This window comes from Dicentrarchus labrax, unplaced genomic scaffold, assembly GCF_905237075.1.
Source record: "Dicentrarchus labrax unplaced genomic scaffold, dlabrax2021, whole genome shotgun sequence".
NCBI classification, from domain to species: Eukaryota; Metazoa; Chordata; class Actinopteri; family Moronidae; genus Dicentrarchus; species Dicentrarchus labrax.
In genome coordinates, this window is record NW_026136707.1 from 27,331,247 (window position 1) to 27,349,538 (window position 18,292).

The 18,292-nt window shown below is 39.7% G+C and overlaps 1 protein-coding gene and 1 long non-coding RNA gene across 3 annotated transcripts in view; one reads left to right on the forward strand and one right to left on the reverse strand.

Moving 5' to 3' along the window:
- The window catches only part of LOC127367485 (uncharacterized), a 260,661-nt gene that overhangs the window by 132,212 nt on the left and 110,157 nt on the right, over positions 1-18,292 (forward strand). The window lies entirely within an intron of this gene.
- Positions 2,452-18,292, reverse strand: part of hace1 (HECT domain and ankyrin repeat containing E3 ubiquitin protein ligase 1) — a 29,479-nt gene continuing 13,638 nt past the window's right edge. For both annotated transcript variants that reach the window (XM_051407272.1, XM_051407271.1), the window contains exons 13-24: positions 18,241-18,292; positions 18,017-18,104; positions 15,188-15,299; positions 14,127-14,224; positions 13,928-14,015; positions 13,690-13,839; positions 11,724-11,920; positions 10,342-10,473; positions 8,771-8,869; positions 7,680-7,750; positions 7,482-7,595; positions 2,452-5,859 (exon numbers count right to left, since the gene is read on the reverse strand). The exon at positions 18,241-18,292 is cut by the window's right edge and continues 17 nt beyond it. In XM_051407272.1, the coding sequence (XP_051263232.1) occupies positions 5,757-5,859; positions 7,482-7,595; positions 7,680-7,750; positions 8,771-8,869; positions 10,342-10,473; positions 11,724-11,920; positions 13,690-13,839; positions 13,928-14,015; positions 14,127-14,224; positions 15,188-15,299; positions 18,017-18,104; positions 18,241-18,292 (1,304 nt within the window). In that variant the 3' untranslated portion in view covers positions 2,452-5,756. The remainder of the gene's footprint in view (positions 5,860-7,481; positions 7,596-7,679; positions 7,751-8,770; positions 8,870-10,341; positions 10,474-11,723; positions 11,921-13,689; positions 13,840-13,927; positions 14,016-14,126; positions 14,225-15,187; positions 15,300-18,016; positions 18,105-18,240) is intronic.

Sequence of the window (18,292 nt, forward strand, 5' to 3'; positions counted from 1 at the left end):
CAAGCAAAATATGCAGGTGGTCAGAGGTGTAGATCTGAGTGGACAAAACAGATTATTTTCAGGGTTTTTGGTCATTTTAATTTCCAGTTGTTTCCATGACTGGAAAACTAGTCTCTAAAAGTCCAGTATTCCAATTTTCCATGTTTTCCAGGACGTGAACCCTGATTACAGTCATGAACTCGGAGGGTATTATCTCACTTACACCACAGTCACCTGCCAACAAAATGCCATATAAAAAAAAAAAAGTTGTTAATTTACATCTAGCCTGCAACTCATTTTGATCTTGCTTTTCTGTTACAAAGATCATAAAATGTTCTGAGCCTCAGCATCATTTGTGTTGCTAGGCAACATCTAGCTAGCTAGAAAGAGGTATAGGGCTGTGTTCAGTAATATTAAAACTGACTTTCCAGCATAGGAAAAGGTTACATATTGTGCTCACATTTCCCTCAGTGGCTTTACAGGTGCTCATTTAAAATGGAGCAATTTCAAATTTTTTTTCTACCTCAATTGAACAAATTCAGATTCACAAATTCCAATATTTCAAAAAATCAAGCTGTCTTATCTTGTTACATTCTGTCAGTCATGTGATTAGTTATTTTATAACTTAAGAGTATTTAAATAATTTTCCCCTGGGATTATTAAAGTATTTCTGATTCTGATTCGGATTAATTTTACTGAAAATACGAGCGGAACACGTATTCTTGGTAGCCACAAAGTTTACGTTTAAAGTTTTGAACTGAATTTTGTTTTACCTGATTTAAAGGACCATTGTGTGGGCTTTAGAGGCATCTAGTGGCGAAGTTGCAGATTGCAACTAACTAAACACAGCTCATATCAGTTTTTGATGACCTGCTTTAGAAAACGGGCTGTGAAGTGTGTAGGAGAAACTAGGGTGGTTGCAAAACTCATGAAAATTAGGAAAGGCCCTATCTACAGCCAGTGTAGGAAGGTTTATCCTTTTTGAGCTAAACATGGTGGTTCAACATCACAGCCTTTGTAGAAGACACACTCCCTCTGTAGATAAAGAAAGGCATACAGTTTTACAATTTCTAAACCATTAAATAAAAACCACATGAATTCAGCTAGATTAATTTTTTCAAAGTAAAATAATGCAGATGTACTTAAACTTTGATATTAAGTATTCAGTAATGCTTTTAACATTTAGGTATTCAGTTGCTTGTCAGATATATTATTATGGCTATTATTTACTTCCATATAAGTGCTTTATACTTATCACTACTATATACTATACTATAATAATATACTATAAAAAGTATTTATTTTGCTCAATCCCTTTTTAGAGATTTTTTTAATAGTACTCAGACGGGCTTTCTGTGCAGGGCATTGATTGGGCCTGTGGTTGATGTTTTCTGGAGTGTTGTCAGTACTGGGCTTCAGACAGCCATACTGGTCTGAGGCAGAGGTCAGTGTAATGTCCTGGTAGGAAAGAGCTGCAGCAGATGCTGGACGCACTGATCGTTGGTTAGGGGCCATTTAGCACCAGTAGACCTGCTGCTCTAAACTGGTGACCCTACACCATGCTCACGCTGCGGCCACATATGCCCGGGTAAACACAAGGCTCTGTGTGTGCACACACCAGAGGGCTGCACATCAGCTGCTCCCTCTCACTCCCAGTACACTCTAAAACCTGACAACAATAAAACTGTATAAGTAACTCAGTTGTTTTCAGTGCAATTAAATGTGGACAGTATTTTAAGTACAGGCGATATAATTCCAGTTTGTTCCATTGACTCATTTTCTTTAAGTTGACTTTATATCATGTAAGCATTTTAACATAGCATAGCTTAGGATTTTTCAATTTTTGTTTTTATTTCAGCTTATTAATCATCATAAGCCCAAGTATGCATTCAAATAATTAATGATCACCCAAAGTATCAAATAAAAAACAACAAAAAAATGAATTCAATTCAATTCAGTTTTATTTGTATAGCACCAATTCATAACAGAAGTTATCTCAGGTTTCTTTTCAAATAGAGCAGGTCTAGACCGAACTCCTTATAACATTGGAAATTAACTACTAGTTTGATCATGAACAATTATCAAACAATAAAAAATTGTAATATAATATCATCATTTGCTTTAGTGGGGAAAAAAATTCAACTTAAGTGGTAACATTTGTATAAAGAAGAGGGATTTAAGTTATTTGATTCAATTTCTGTAAACACATTGTGAATAAGTTTGGAGAAATACTGCACGAGTTTAATCTCAATTAACTGAATGGAACTGGTACAATCTAACTAATTTAACTTAAAGTTATCTTAAATAAAATAAATACTTGAGTTACTTCTACTTACTTACTACTCAAACTAAATATCTTTAATGCTTAAATTGTTTGAGTGAGTTAACTCATCAGGTTTTACAGTGTACCTCCCCTTCATCACCTTCGCACAAACACATTTTTCTCTGCAGCTCACTCACCAAAATCCCCTGGATTGTCAAAACAAGTTTTATTGGACAAAATCTCAAAGCACAACATATATTTATGGTAAAATACATCATTTGATACTGAATTGAACATTTACAGAAATATGTATAAAGGCTCCATTTTCAATAAACATTAACATCGGTTTACAAAAGCATTTCAGGCGAGGCATTCAAAACAATACTGATAGATAATAAATCAATATGTACTCTCCCTTTACAAATGGAAAGAAGAGAAACTTCTCTCTTTTGGAATAAAAACAGATTTTCAGCATGCGTGTGTAGGCAAAAATACAAATAAAAGAATGTCTGTAAAAGGATTCCAGCTTTTATCTTTTGGCACTGCGAGCCAAATATTTGTCATGTAGATATCCCGTATTGCTCCTTATGAAGGTCTGCTTAACAGGACAATCAGTATCAGTAAAGGAGACTGCTATTCATTCATGAAGCACAAATACAGATCACAGCAAAATACTCCAAAAATGACTTTCACACAGTAAACCACATGACGCATGCACTTTATGCTACAGGGATGAACAGGCGCGTTCATGCAGCCACAATGGAAAACAGCTCGGCCATACAGTACGTCCAATACCTACGTCAATGTTAGTCTGCAGTTTCTCTTCTGCTAATACACATTCCACCAGCAGTCCTAGAAAAGTCCAAATCAAATTACAACTCATAAGAAATATTTATCTATTGCATTCATTTTAACATGTTCTTATTTGGTCAAAATTTGAATTATTGTAACCTATTTTTCTGCAGCATTAGCACCCTCTCTATAGTCACCAGTGGGCTGTAATGTGATTGGTGCGTCTGTGTGGGCAGCCACAGGACCGACATGATTTTAGAAATATAAAGGTCATGAATCCAACACCACCTCCCCAACTGATTCATTTTGTTCATTTATATCAGAACATGAAGGTCTCCACACACGGGACTACGGAAACATTTTGGTGCCACTCCATAATAATAATAATAATATCTCGTAATAACATGAAAACACCTTGTTAAACTTGTTAACTTATATTGTTATAATGCAACATTTTAACAATGTAAGTTATCAGGTGTTGTAATAATGTGTGTCATAATAACATTAAAAAATATCTTGTTATAAGAATAAACTTTTCACATTATATGACAGCGTGGCAGCAATACACTGCCATACAGGACGGAGATTCTGGTGCAGAAATACTAAATCCTTTTTTGTTCATCTAAAATTAGCCATATTTCAACATATTCAGACTACAAACACTGGGACCAACCTACAGTGTACAGGACCCCTCCTGTGTTAGTTTTTAATTAACCCAAATTCTCCCCCTACAGTACATGACCTCAAGTGGCCTTAATGGCAGCCAGATCTGCGCTCACAGAGTAACTGGGCTGGTTATTTTCCGTCACTACATCTGGACCTCAAGAGAGACAGCTAATGCTAGCTGACAGCTTCCTTTCTATAACGCAGGACTAACAGCAGCGAGTGTGCGGGAGCTGCCAATGACTCAGCAGGCATTTAAATAACCTCATCAAAAAGTAACGTGCAGTGGGAGTCAGTGCTAAAGCTAGGCTAACTAGCTTCCATGCTAGGCTAACTGAATCCTCCCAAATGTTGAATGTTGTAAAGGGACACACAGCTTGGTTGATACCTACACCATGTAAAAAACAAAACAAAGGACAAGGTAAAAAAGACAGCAGTGTAGCACAAGTTGTCTTCTAGCTCGAGCCTTAGCCGTCATTTCAACAAATATGTCCAAAAACTTCATCCTCTGTTGCACAATGGCAGCAGTTTCATTAAAGTTTATATTTCCTCACACGCACAAAAAAATCATTTCAACTTGAATTCAGAGCAAAACATCCATTTGTGTCTGAGCAGACTGATACAGTACGGGTTGCCAGATCTTCAGTCTGCTGTAGGAACAGGACTGGGAACATTAAAGTGCGCACTGTTGGCAACATGTGCTTGGGTACATCTACATCTACAGACTTTATTACATTTCCTATTTTGCAGGGCCAAAACAAAACTGCTGGACCGTGCTGATTGGCTTTTGGACTTTGGACAAGACAGGACCTTGGGCTTGAACATGTGATGGGTTTTTCAGTCGTTCTTGATTAATCATAATTATAATAATATAATAACAATTACCACAACATACAATGATATTACAGACAATAATATTCAGACTTTGCGTCAGCAGTTGGTGTTTGTCCCTTTCCACTTTCGACATAAACAAAGCTAGCCCCATACCGAAATGGTTTTCCCAGTTTGGTGTGGGAGACCAGCCTCCACAGAAGCTTGACCTCAACCCCATTAACACCTTAGGGATGAACTGGAACACCGCATTCGGCGCTGGACCTCCCTAATGCCCCTGTATCTGAATGGGGGCAAATCCCTACAGCGAGGTTCATCATCTGGTGGGACCCCTGAAACCAGAAGATTGGACCAATGTTCTACCAGCACATTAATGTCCATGGAATGACATGATCAACTCTCACTAGGCTGGAATTTGTTCATATACTTTTGGCCATATAGTGTATTATCTTAAGTGTATTTTAAACATTGGGGAATCTGAGAAGTTAGGCTTATTTTACTAAACAAAATAAAAGGTTTTGGTGTCTTCACAGTGCAATGATGTATAAAACAATCAGGTTTGATATTGGCACTGGAATCTTAAATGTGATGATAATATATTAGCCCTGATGGTTTTGGAAGTTCAGAGAAGAGTTAAAATAAGGAAATGGAGACGAGAGAAGTCTAAAAAACAAAATGTTGATTTGTTCTATTATACCAGTTTGCCGGTATGCAGGCTTGAGGCTGGCCCTTTAAAGAAATCCGCACTGTGAACCTGTGATATGGATGTGATACACAGTTTGATTGATTGCACGTTTTAAAAAGATCAATTCTACAGTGGTTCCATGCAGTCAATATTTGACATTCAGTCAGCTTGCATGAATGTTTAATGTGATAATAATTCTATGTTTTAAGTAAAGAATTCATGGTATAAATGCTTTTTTTTCTTAAATCAAGGTATGCATGAAAATAGTAGAATTTAAAGATATTAAATTATTTGCATAAATGACCAGACACCAGCTTCAATAGACAAAAATGAAGCTCTGGTGCAGGAGTGAGTGGAGATCCAGAAGCTGTGATCTCCGTTCAGTCTGTTGTGCCTCTCCAGCAGCTCCTTACTAACAATCTGGATTTCCCTTTTTTTGTCCAGCAAAAGCAGCGCCTGACTACAAAAACTGTGTCTGTGGAGGAGGTTAGAGTGTTGCATGAGTCTGCGGCCTGCTCACAGCAGCAGGAACTGATGCAATGTTCACGCCATGGTGTACCCGTAGCTCCCACAATGCAGCGCTACCAGCAGCCGGTCTCTCAGGACCTCCTGGCTCGGGTATTCTGGGAGCTTCAGCATGTTGATGCTGCAGAGAGGAGAGAAACATCGGTCAATCCAGTGGGCCGCTGCGGTCAAGACGACTCAGATTCAGCCAGTAGAGGAGTGATGATGTCTCATACCTATCCCAGACACAGACCTGCAGGCATAGGAAGGACCTGTTGCACACTCCACTATACAGAGAGCTCTCCCTGTTTAGTGTGTGAGGACACCACTACCCAGAACTCAGAAGAGACATACTGCCCTCTAGTGCTTTGGAATATCTGTAATATCTGTCCCTCAGTTGAGGCTGTAGAGTACTGTACTGGCTGTGTCTGTTTATTCACTCCTTAAAGACAGGGATCCTTACAGTGCTAAGTTTCTTTCTGTGAGTAACAAAACTAGAACTTTGGCACTACTGTTGAGCATCCTAGCCAAAACAATGGGATGAACCAGGGCAGGAAGTTAGGATAGATTTACTGTTTGCAGAACAGAGTCAACTGACTTAAGATACAAACCTTGCCTAAATGTTGCATTATTTGCTGAAATTGGAATTGCAACTAACAACAAAACAAGCAATTGAGACAAAACATTCAGTAACATTTTGTTTTACAGGTCCTATACTTCCCGATAACATCCTAAAAAGATCATTCTAAATTCAGTTTCTGGAACTGTAATTTCCCAATAATTGTAGGGAAATGGAGACAGTGTTCAATTAGTACACCTCCAGATAATTCATTCCAATTAACTAAGAGTAAAGTACTTTTAGTTTTTTAGTCACTAAATATGCAATGACATTTGTTTACATGTAATAGGGTTGGATATCATAATTTGGATTTTTCTGATACTGGTGTTAAAGTAATACCTTTCCGGTGTCTAAACGCTGCCTCAATCAATACTTTAAAAAAACAAGAGCCGCTGTAAATTTGAAATTGAAATTGAACACTATTAAGTGTTAATGGTTTAAAGCAGGGGCCTCAAACTCAAACTGGCTTGGGGCCAGTGCTGCTATTGTCATTTCATAGGAGGGCCACTTCAACATTCAGGTAGAGTAATATAATTTAGGGCTGCACGGTATGGTAAAATCATCAAATTATTTTGACAGATATTACGATGATAATTGAAATTATGGTCTAAAGAAATGATGACGCATCTACTATTTATATCTACACAGCCCATCTCCAGGGGACGCCCACACTGCAGGCTGGCAGTTGAGCATGGTGCCTCCATTAGCTTCCCCACTTCACAAGCAATTGTTTTAAACATTTGTTGAACGTCCTGCCCGGTGTTGGAATCCTTTTGAGCAAAATACAGCCACACTTTAGAGTTTAGTTCAGCTCTTTAACTGTGTTTAAGGTAGCTAGTAACTAACGTAGGGCTAGGCTACCTGCTGCCAGATCCATGTAGAGTGTTGGTGTACTGTTAACCAGCTATAGCACATGTGCGGTGGTGCCTCCGTTGCCTGTAACATCAGCACCAGAGAACATCTATTTCAACAGACTGCTCTAGTACGGAAACGAGGCACCGACATCTGCGTTGTGATTTGGCTAAATAAAAAGCCAACTGGACTCAGTTGAGGGAAAAAATACTGACACAACAAATCAAGGATAATAAAATCTTAACAGAGCAAGAGCAGACTGACATGAACAGAACTAAGTCAACAGTCATTACCAGGTACTAGAGGTAGGCAGTAGGTTGGAGGTGTATGGCACTGCAGCAATGGTGAACTTTTGTAAACCGCTGCCACCCATCAGGTAGGCAAAGCCACCATGAGGAACCCTGGAACTGACAGAGAAGGACACTTTACTACAAGAGACATTCAGTTGTATCTCTGTATGAAGAACCACAGTGGGAATCCAGCAGACCAACCTTCCAGTGACAAACTGAAGCAGAAGAACCCGTTCCTCCTGGGTCAGGCTCTTCACCACCTCCCAGAACCACTTCAAAAAATGCACACAGATTAGCTGATGGCCAACAGGAAGAGATTCTTAAAATAACAGATAATTACTTGCTTCTCATGGCAGACTGGTCTACTTACCAGCAACGTGACTCCGTAAATGTTGAGTACCCAAAAGATTTATGTTTAATGTAGAGTATGGATCCGCAGAATTCAGAAAATCTGACATTTTCAAAATGCTAAACGGCTGTTTAAACTAGAAGTGACCATATTTCAACTCCCGGTAGCAATGCATTATTTTCTTAATGCAATGCAGAGCAATTCACCTGTATTTTCAAGATACAAGTATTTGATGGGAATTTGGAATGGGCAGATAATCTGTGTTAAATTGTGCTTATCCAATCATATCTGTGATTTATTGCATTTTGTACGATTTTAAATAGCCATAAAAAGACCTTGAGTAAAGTATAAGATGACATAAGTGATATGGGCTGAAATAATATTCACTTCCAGATGGGTATGAACACAGTGATTGAACATATAAAGGAGGAGGATAAGCCCTGCTTGGGTTATATCCAGGTTATGGCACATTTTATAATTCACAGTTTCAAAAGTGAAGCAAAGCTTGATGAATAAAAGATGTGTGTAAACTCAGAGTCACGTATAGTGGTAAAGATCAAACGAGTGGGCACATCTGGCTCTCAAACTATATGCAGAAGTAAAGACTGAGGAAGGAGAAAGGAGCCTGATGTTTTACCTGCTGTCAGAAACATATAGTCTGATGACACACTGCATCACTTATGGCATACATTATTCTGCTCTTGTGGTGCAAAACTATCCAGGAAGCTATCGTTTAAAACATTTATCATCAGTCAAACAAATGATGTATTGCGCGGTTAATGCTGCTTTCCTTCAATTCTTTTCAAACTAATTCAGTGTGAGGTTTGAAAACCCTAATTGGTAGACATCAACGTCACTGGGAACCCGGACGACTGAAGTGAAACGTAATTGTTTGGTCTTGAAGGATTCGGTGCGTGTTGTGGCTGGGAGAAGAAGAGCCCACCTGGATGACTGGCTCCTGAGGGTCGTAGCCACTGGTGTACTCAGTGTTCCTGCACCAATCCTGCACATCGATCTCTGGCATCCCTGACAGCAGGAGCTCCTGCGCGCACACACACACACACACACACACACACCGCTGTTAAATTTCTGCCGCCACGGTATCAGAAATGGGGCAGACGCACAATGTAGTCACGGTTGCCTTTTAAATGATCCTGCCGACATAATGCACCCCCGTTGGCTGCCGCTCACATTGCAATTTAACAACAAGGTTCCGGACGGGCCTGCCCCCACTGCTAAATAAAATCCTAGAGGAAACACTGGGTACTGATTTCATCACCTCATATCAGAGTATATACTGACACTGGGTACAAGGCTTTTCTCACATTTAAAACCACAGTGCAGAACTCATTTATTCCTTCTGTTTTATTTAGTTCAAGTTCTTGTACGGTCTCTGCTGCAAATTATGTGAGTTTAATAAGGAATAAATCCCAATGGACCCTTTGGAACATGGATTAAGTTTCAAAATGGAAAGAAGGAGAGCTGGGTGGTTGAGGTTAGGGCTGCTTTTCATTATTGATCAATCTGTCGATCATTTCCCCCATTAATTGATTAATTGTTTTTTGGCCCAGAAAATGTTGAAAAATGTTGATCCCAAAATGTTTCCCAAAGCCCAAGTTGACGTCCTCAAATGACTTGTTTTGTCCACTACCCACACACCAGCAAATTGATTATCAAAATAGTTGGAGATTAATTTAATAGTTGACGACTCCTTGTTGGAGCTTTAACCCATACCAACAATATGTCAGTAACGATATGTTATACTGATTTCTCTACCTCTTTAAAAACCACTCACAAATATATTGTTTTAATTTCAAAAAGGCTCAGTAGTTTGCTCAAACAGCTGCTCACTGTAGTTTTATATCAAATGTTACTCAAACAGGAGGGAATAGAGGCTCTGTAGGGGACTATTTTCAGCGGTGGATTAATATACATTTGGTGCAGTAGTGGGGCAGCAGGACAGTGTGTGGGATTAAGTCCAAATAAACAACAGTGTGTGTTCATGGTAATGAAGGAACATGTCACCCAGTGCAACTAGAGCTCAGTGGCACAAAGGAAGATCAGGCTTTGATACACGCAGTACTCGTTAGATACAATCACAGTTGGTTTAAGTCACATGACATTAGTTGACAGTCTGAAGGATAAAGAAAACTGAAAGTGAAGCAGCTGTTGTGCTGCTGTCGTCAGTTGCCCTGTAATGACAGCATGACCGAGGCATGTCCAACAAATCCAGGGTGGGATAATCATTGTGCTCCGCTATTGATCCCCGCAGGAGTGAGGACATGAAATCTGCCGACACACACAGAAAAAACCCTCTAATGGAGTTGGAGAAGAGGGAGGGGCTTCAAGGTGACCCCATCCCCCACCCAACCCAAACATGGCTAACCAATTCCTGCATCAGAGCCGAGCCAAAAGGGAACAAGGAGAACTGTAAAGACAATGGATGAGAGGAGGAGGAGGAGGAGGAGGAAAAGTAAGGAGGGACAGGGAGGTTGGAGGAGGAGGACGACTAACCAATTCGTATTCGTCGAAAAGCTGGATGAGTGAGGCAGGGATGAAGGTGTGGAATCCTTGAAGGAAGGCGTTTATCTGAGGCTGGATGGCTCGCGTCATCCTCAGCTCCGTCACCAGCTGGACGTACTCGGCCTGACACACACACACACACACACACACACACACACACACACACACACACACACACACACACACACACACACACACACACACACACACACACACACACACACACACACATCAAAGTCATCAAAAAACATTGATGGACAAGAGAAAGAGAGACAGAGACAGATAGAGATAGAGCTCATACAATTCTTTCTGCTCCTGTTGAGACTGTTCTCTGCTTTACAAGACAGTGCCATCTGCAGGATTGCTGCAGTACTGCACTCTCTAATTAGAAGTCTTCCAGGCAATAAGCTGGAGGAGAGAGATCAATGGCTCATAGAAGACCGACTATAGATGAATATACTAGAGGAGAACTCATTAACGCCACCTTCAGCCATACTGCTGCAGCAGGATGGCACAGCAATACTCAACTCAATGTCCAATGTTCTCATCAGACTTTCAACAGACCAAATCTAAGTACTTTACTGGAATTATATTTGAAATGAAGATACTTCAGGAAAAAGGGGACTTTTGGAAGATTTGAACTAGAGTAGGGTGATATGGTTTAAATTAATAACAGTATTTCTTTAGATCGTCATCATACGGCACACAAACTCACATATAAGGATTGTTAAATTGCCAGTCTCCATATTGGTTTTTGCTCAGGCCACTTATCTCAGGCCAGTATCTCAAAATAATGACTATGTCATTATTTTGAAAGTTTCTCATTATAATGAAAGAATCCTTTTGTTTTGTCACATTGGAAGAAAAGGGCTTTCATAGATTCACACGGTTATAAAATAAACAGATCCAAGTCACATATGAGCAAAAACACTAGATTTGGGCCACTTATGTTGTTGCGGTCTGTCTGTCTGTCTGTCTGTCTCTCTCTCTGTCTCTCTCAAATTCAATTCAAATTAAAATTAAAAATGGGCTTTATTGGCATGAAAGTTTTTTAAAAACAATATTGCCAAAGCAAAGTATTCAGATACAATGTGAATGTGATTTAGTTTGATCTCTAATCACTAGTGTCTACTAGTGCTCTGCCATGTTTAGACTGATTTAATCTGACCTTATTCTGCCATGACCAACATACATGTAACACCAGGAAACTTTAAACTTATAACTTTATTAAAGTATTTCTATAAAAAGGATATAAAATAAAGGTTTTCCTCCGAGCACTGAGCTTCCTCCTTCAACCAACCAAACAAACAAGTTCTTGCGTTATGTTGATACTGGGTGACATGATGCCACTGACTAGGTTTGTGGAGACTGACCTTGTTGTCCTGGGTGACCAGGATGCTGGTACCTCCAGGTTTGAGCGGTACTTCCTCCATCGCCCCGAACACGTCAGTCTCTACAGAGAAGGTGAGCTCCAGACCCAGATCGCTGATGTCGTTGTCCAGGATCCACTGCAGGTTCTTGGCATACTCTGGGTCGATGGACGACACGTCCTGATAGTTCACCGGGATGCCTGGAACGCACACACACACACACACACACACACACACACACACACACACACACACACACACACACACACACACACACACACACACACACACACACACACACACACACAATATAGTACAGGAGAGCATGAGTGCTGAATCCAAGAGACTAAACCTGAAGGAAGGCAGATACATAATGCTCTAAAATGTCAGCCAAATGTTACATTTTTTAATATATATGTATATATTGTAAAGTAGCGCAAGTAACGAGAGGCAAATATTTGCTTCACTTTTGGTGGGAACGCACTATAGGACTTCTGTAACATTAAAGAGGCTCTATTCGCAGAAATGGAATAACTACATTTTCATGTATAATCTAGTGCTGTCAAACGGTTAAAATATTTAATCGCGATTAATCACATCAATGTCATAGTTAACTCGCAATTATTCACACATTTTTATCTATTCTAAATGTCCCTTGATTTCTTTTTGTCCTATTATTTTTGCTCATTTTAATGCTCTTATCAACATGGAAAAGTGGATCGGCTTGCTTTGTGCAAACATTGTTTTTATTGAAAACAACATTGGCATATACTGTAGTGTTCAATTTCACACTAACATTCTCACTTGGAGCAAATAATCTCTCACACAATGCAACACTGTCCATCAATAAAAGGGTGAAAAAATACTTTGTCACACAAACAGCCCCTTCAACAGCCCTTTCTAAGGGATCAAAACAGAGCAATACAAAATAAAATTACATAGTGCACATGTAAGGTAAACTAGGACTCAGCCTATAGTGCAGTTAAACCATGGCTTAATACTTTTCTCAAGTTTGCTTTGAACATAGCAGTCAGGCTACTGCTCTTTATTCACCAGAGGCTCATCAACCCAGCCTCTTATTTCAGAAAGAATGAACAGTAACAGTTACCAATAAAAGGTAAGCCTACTACTTCTTTGCTTTGAGCCAGTTACTCAAACAGACAAGCCTGTTGACATTTTCAGACAACAAGGAATCCATCCATTTTGGCGTCGCTCGCCATCCACTCTAAACGTAACGTCTACTACTCTTTTTCTAACGTTACTAATTGTTGCAACAGCATGTGAAAAAAACTATAAAGTGTGCTAGGCATTAATCTTGCGCTAAAAAAATTGAATCTGTTAAAATGGGTTTGCGTTAACGCCGTTAATAACGCGTTTAACTGACAGCACTAGTATAATCACCTGAATATAGTCTATTTACATATTTACAATGGAGTGTTTCTACAGTAGGAGAGCATTCAAAGTGTCTTTAGCTATGGATAGGGTGTTCAGCAGTTTCTCCTACACCCTTGGAAGGGGACGGGATGGGGGAGGAGTTGCGATCTGAAACTACATCACTAGATCCCACTAAATCCTACACACTGGATAGTTAAAGAACAGCTGTCATTAAAAAGAGGTTGTCAAATGATCTGCTTTGTAGCCTATATGTCAACAGGGTTTCCACACAGGGCAAATGTCTGTATATGAGTGGACAGAGGAGAGTGTCAACCATGTTGATGGGACATTCTCAGCCTACAAAATTTTTCATTCGTATTTTACTTCCAAGATTCTTTGAAGCTTAGGGCGATGTAAACTGTAAATATAATGTGGCCCTGGAGTCAGCAGCTGTTCCTACTGCAGACAATGTCCTGCTTTGTGATCTGGAGGACAGATCTGAAGGTATACAGAGTGTTTTTATATAATTTCTCATATATTATCAACTATCACACAGGTCTGACCCTTATCTACACACAGGCCTGCATTCTTTTACCCAGTATGTGTTTGTAGAAGGAGCGGGTGAAGTAGATGTTGACCAGCTGTCGGTGGTACAGAGCCAGACCCAGGATGTGACCTGCAAACTGGAAGTAGTTCAGGTGGTCCGGGTTCACTGAGGAGTTACTGTTGGGCTGAAAGGTGGTACCTGTAGATCAAACACACACTTTGATTCTAAAAGATAAAAGTTCTGCTTGTCAGTTGAATGTTATCACAGTGAGGAAAATGTCCTGTACCATCAGCTGATTGAGTAAACAGAGCGTAATCTGGGTTGATGATCTCATTGGACAGGATGTCAAACCACTCCCGAACCACACCCTGGCCCTGAAACACAGAGGACCACAGCACAACTCACTGCTTTGGACTGAATGAAACACTGGACTGGATTAATTCTGATCCAAAACTCATGCAGTGTTATATGACTTAGAAACCCACCATCCCCTCCTCGCCATGGAAACGAACAGCGATGCCCTGTTTAAGTTTCTCATTGGTGGACTTGGATACCATCTCACAGCTACTCCTGAATATGGAGTCTATTAGTGATAGAGAAAAACAGAGTGAGTATACTATAAAAAAAACTTTAATCCCAGGAACATGTATTAATACATCCAGGACCTTTCCAGGAGATTTCTTGCTCACAAACGGTCATATAATTTACTGGTAGTCTTCATTGGTGGTCCTGGGCTTTTGTGCCACGCATGGCTATTCTCGCCACAGCTTATTTTTTGCAGGTTTGCCCTACTTCCTTTAGTTCAAATAAAGTAGAATTTACTTCATCTTACAGAAAATTCATCTTCTAGAAAGTGAAAGTGTTTGTTGCACGTTCAGTTCACATCGCTGTTCAGGTATTTATCAACCAAATCACACAAATTTGATCATTTATAGGCTGTATGCATGTACATATATACCATTTTCACTGGACTTGCCTGAGAATTCCGTTCATGCCTACAGAATGAAAGACTTAAAAGTAAAATAAAAAATGTAATCCCTGCAAAATTTCCTTTAATCAATTTCCATGTGTTTGCATGGTTGGAAAATTAGTCTCTAAATTTCGAGGATGTGTGGGAACTCTGTACATATAGATTGTCCACCTGGAAGAATAACGAATTATATTTTCTGATTACTCAAAATAACAGCAGTGACAATGTATGATGGGATGTCTCATATTATTATAAGCCCTCAAACTCATGGATTTATTCCTGAAAGCGGCCTCACTTTAAAAAAAAAAAAACACTTTTTAAAGCACTGCTTAAAATATAACATGCATGTGTAACCTACATGAAGCAGCTGAATATCTAAATAATAAGTCTTTCAGTAAGGAATTCTGGTGCAAAAATCACACAAAATGTTCATACTGTACCAACAATTGGCATTATCCATCTTTAGAGTGTGTGCAACATTGTGAAGTGTGAAAACTGATCTGTGGGTGGATTTGGGCGTGTTGTTCTCCTTCTACATGGAGTGTGGAATTGGAAGGAGGTGAGCACAGTTTGTACCTCTGTGGATGAGCAGGATGTCATTCTCGTTGACCGGTCGATGAACCATGTCTGAGTCTGGCTGGCCGGCCAGCAGATGCTCGTAGAACCACTCACAGCGATCCTTGAAGGGCTGAGGGGGAAAACAAGACTTCAACCCACACTGCACAGCACTTTCCTAAACTAATTACCACTTCGCTGTGCTTTTAACTCAGACTGTGGATTTTTCAGTCACAGCCGAAGTGCTGAAATACTTGTCTGTAACACAAAGATGAGGCTGGGGTCTATTTGCATAAAATATGCCTTTGTTCTCTAACCGTTGGAGGTAGAGTGAAGGATGAGCGTGGAAGAGAAAGAAAGGCTTCTCCCCTGGGGCTGCGGGGCGTACCAAGAGAGGAATCAGGAGATGAAATCAAATTCACAGGTTAAAGTCTGTAATTAAAACAAGGGCCTACTCCCAGGCGAGCCATAATCCATGGGTAACGAGGCTCGAACGCTGCAGCTCAAATATGAATACTGAAGAGTGAGTGAACGGCACACAACTCGGAGCGGCAGTTAAAATTTATGAAGCCGTATAAATGGAACTTAAGACAAGTGTTATCGCCATGGTAGTTATACTGTTAAATGATCCTGAAGGGAAGACAGGGGACTTTCAAAGTCACTTTCCATGAAGTCCCCGTAGACGCAAACATAGTCACAGAGGTACTTGTCAAAGTAGAAAGTAAAGAAATACTTCAGCCACAGTTCTTACAAGAGAGAAAAACTGAGCAGCGTAGGTTGGTGATGAGAGAAAGTTTATGTATTTTACTCAGTTTGGAGATGATCAATGATGGCAGATTTTAGAAGGTACAGACTCTTGATTAGATCGTCAGGGTACGCCTAGGTGAGAACCTTTAATAAAAATAAGGGTAGTTATGCTGGGACACACTTGTAACATTCTGTACACAGTCTGTACAGCCTTCTTGGGCATCGGCCATCAGTAACATACACTAGACTGAGCACTGGCAAAATAAATGACAATCATATTTAGAATAACGTTACTATTCGCGATGTTCCTATACTTTACTTGGACCATTGACTCCATGCTACTAACTAGCTCGCCATTTACAAATCAACCTACCAGCCAATACCACGAATCAACCAACACCGGACCCACACCTCGCAGCCAAGACACAGCCAGCCAGACAACCCCCGCTCAGCATAGGCCACAGTTAGCTACTAGGATGCCACTGCCTCGCATCACTCTTGGCTAGTAGAAAGCTATAGTTAGCTTTGTATATAATTTGTTCTTAGCTAAAATCAGCACTGTTTGTAATAATACATAAGTCAGTATCCAGGAACACACATGGGGAAGTCATTTTGCAAAGGTTAGTCAGCGTTGTTGTTGTATAGTATATCAGGATAGTATTTAGCTATCAATAATGTTAGCCAGCAAGCAAGCAAAGGTTAGCCAGCCAGTTTCAACCAAGTGTAAACCTATCATGACGTCACCCACTGGTTTGTGGAGTACCGCCGCCATGACAGTAAAACGAAGCCAGCGCAAGCTAGCAGACTTAAAGTACTGCGAGTTGATTTACGCTCATTGGTTTCGCAGTTTTTTTTTTCATCTGTAGCCGGAAACAATGGCGGCTCGCCTGGTCACACACAAAGAAAATATGAAACTAGCGACTGAGACCCTAAACTCATCAGGAAACTGTATACTGAGCTCATAAAAGAAGTGTCAAGTCGGCTTATTCTCCATTGAGGATGGGATTGCTGTGTTATTGCAGCCAACGGTGCTGCCACCTGCTGGAATTTACATAGAATGCAGGTTTAAGACACTTCCAGATGGCTTTACTTTTCAGATCCGGAAGCTCTGTCCATTATATATACTGTCAATGGTTCCAACCCAGTAAAATTAATACATAAAAATAGAATGTAAAATGCTTCAGAATTGTACATATGGAACAATAATTAAAACATTGTTATTCTCATTATTGATGAATCTGTCTATTTAGTCTATAAAATGCCAGAAAACACTGAAAAACATAAAAAAAAATGTTTTTTGACATTTGTGCAGTCTTCACACCTTGTTGTGTCCGAGCAACAATCCAAAAACCCAAATACATTCGGTTTACAGCGGTATAAAACAGAGTAAAGAAGCAAATCCTCACACTAGAGAAGCTGGAACAAGAACAATATTTTCTAGTTCCAGCTTCAAGCATTTATTGATCACTTTTATGTTTATTGACAAATCAGTTGATCAACACTGAACTGATATTTCTTTTTGTAAATGTATTATCATTGTAATTTTGACTGCTCGCTATTGAAAATGTTACTTTGTGCTTTGAGAAAGTGTGGCTGTGTGACCATTTTTTACTATTTGCTGACATTTTATAAATGAAAAAGATATAAAAAATATTGACAGATTAATAGGAAAATAATAGTAATTAGTTGAGCCCTACTGTGGAATTTTTGGAATATGTGGAGTATTTAAGTTAAATATTGTTAAAATGATTTATTGTCTAGTTCTTCTCTCTTACTCTGTGCTGCCTGCAAAAGTGTTTTAAAACACAGCACACTGGATAACTTTCACAGTGACACCAACATATTACCACAAGAATTTTTTCTGGCATTATATACCAGATATACAACGGCATACATGTTCTCCGATATGTGCCGATATCGATATGTCTGTAATGGACCAATAGGGCTCTGATCTAGTGTTCCTACAAACTGAAATGGGGTTTCCATCTACCACAAAGATACTTTGGTACTGCATATATAAATCTACCATATATTGCCATGTATAATTGTGCTTCCATATGAAGTCCCTCAAAATGTTTAATAAAATAATTAATCGTGGGTTACCTGGCCCTTAATAATATGCATGAAGCGTGACATCAACTCTGGACACTCAAGGAGGAAGTGGAAGTGGTTAAAGATGATCTTTGGATTCCTGCAAAAACCCAGAGGGAGAGAGATGAACAGAGAGAGAAACACAATGGGGGGAGTGAGAGAACAAGGGTAGAAATAAATTAAGATCAATACTCTGGGTACGGTGTGAAGTGTGGCAGAGGGCCACAGTTACTCACCTGGTTACAAAACACTTGAGCACCTCGTCATGCTTGCAGACAAACTCAATGA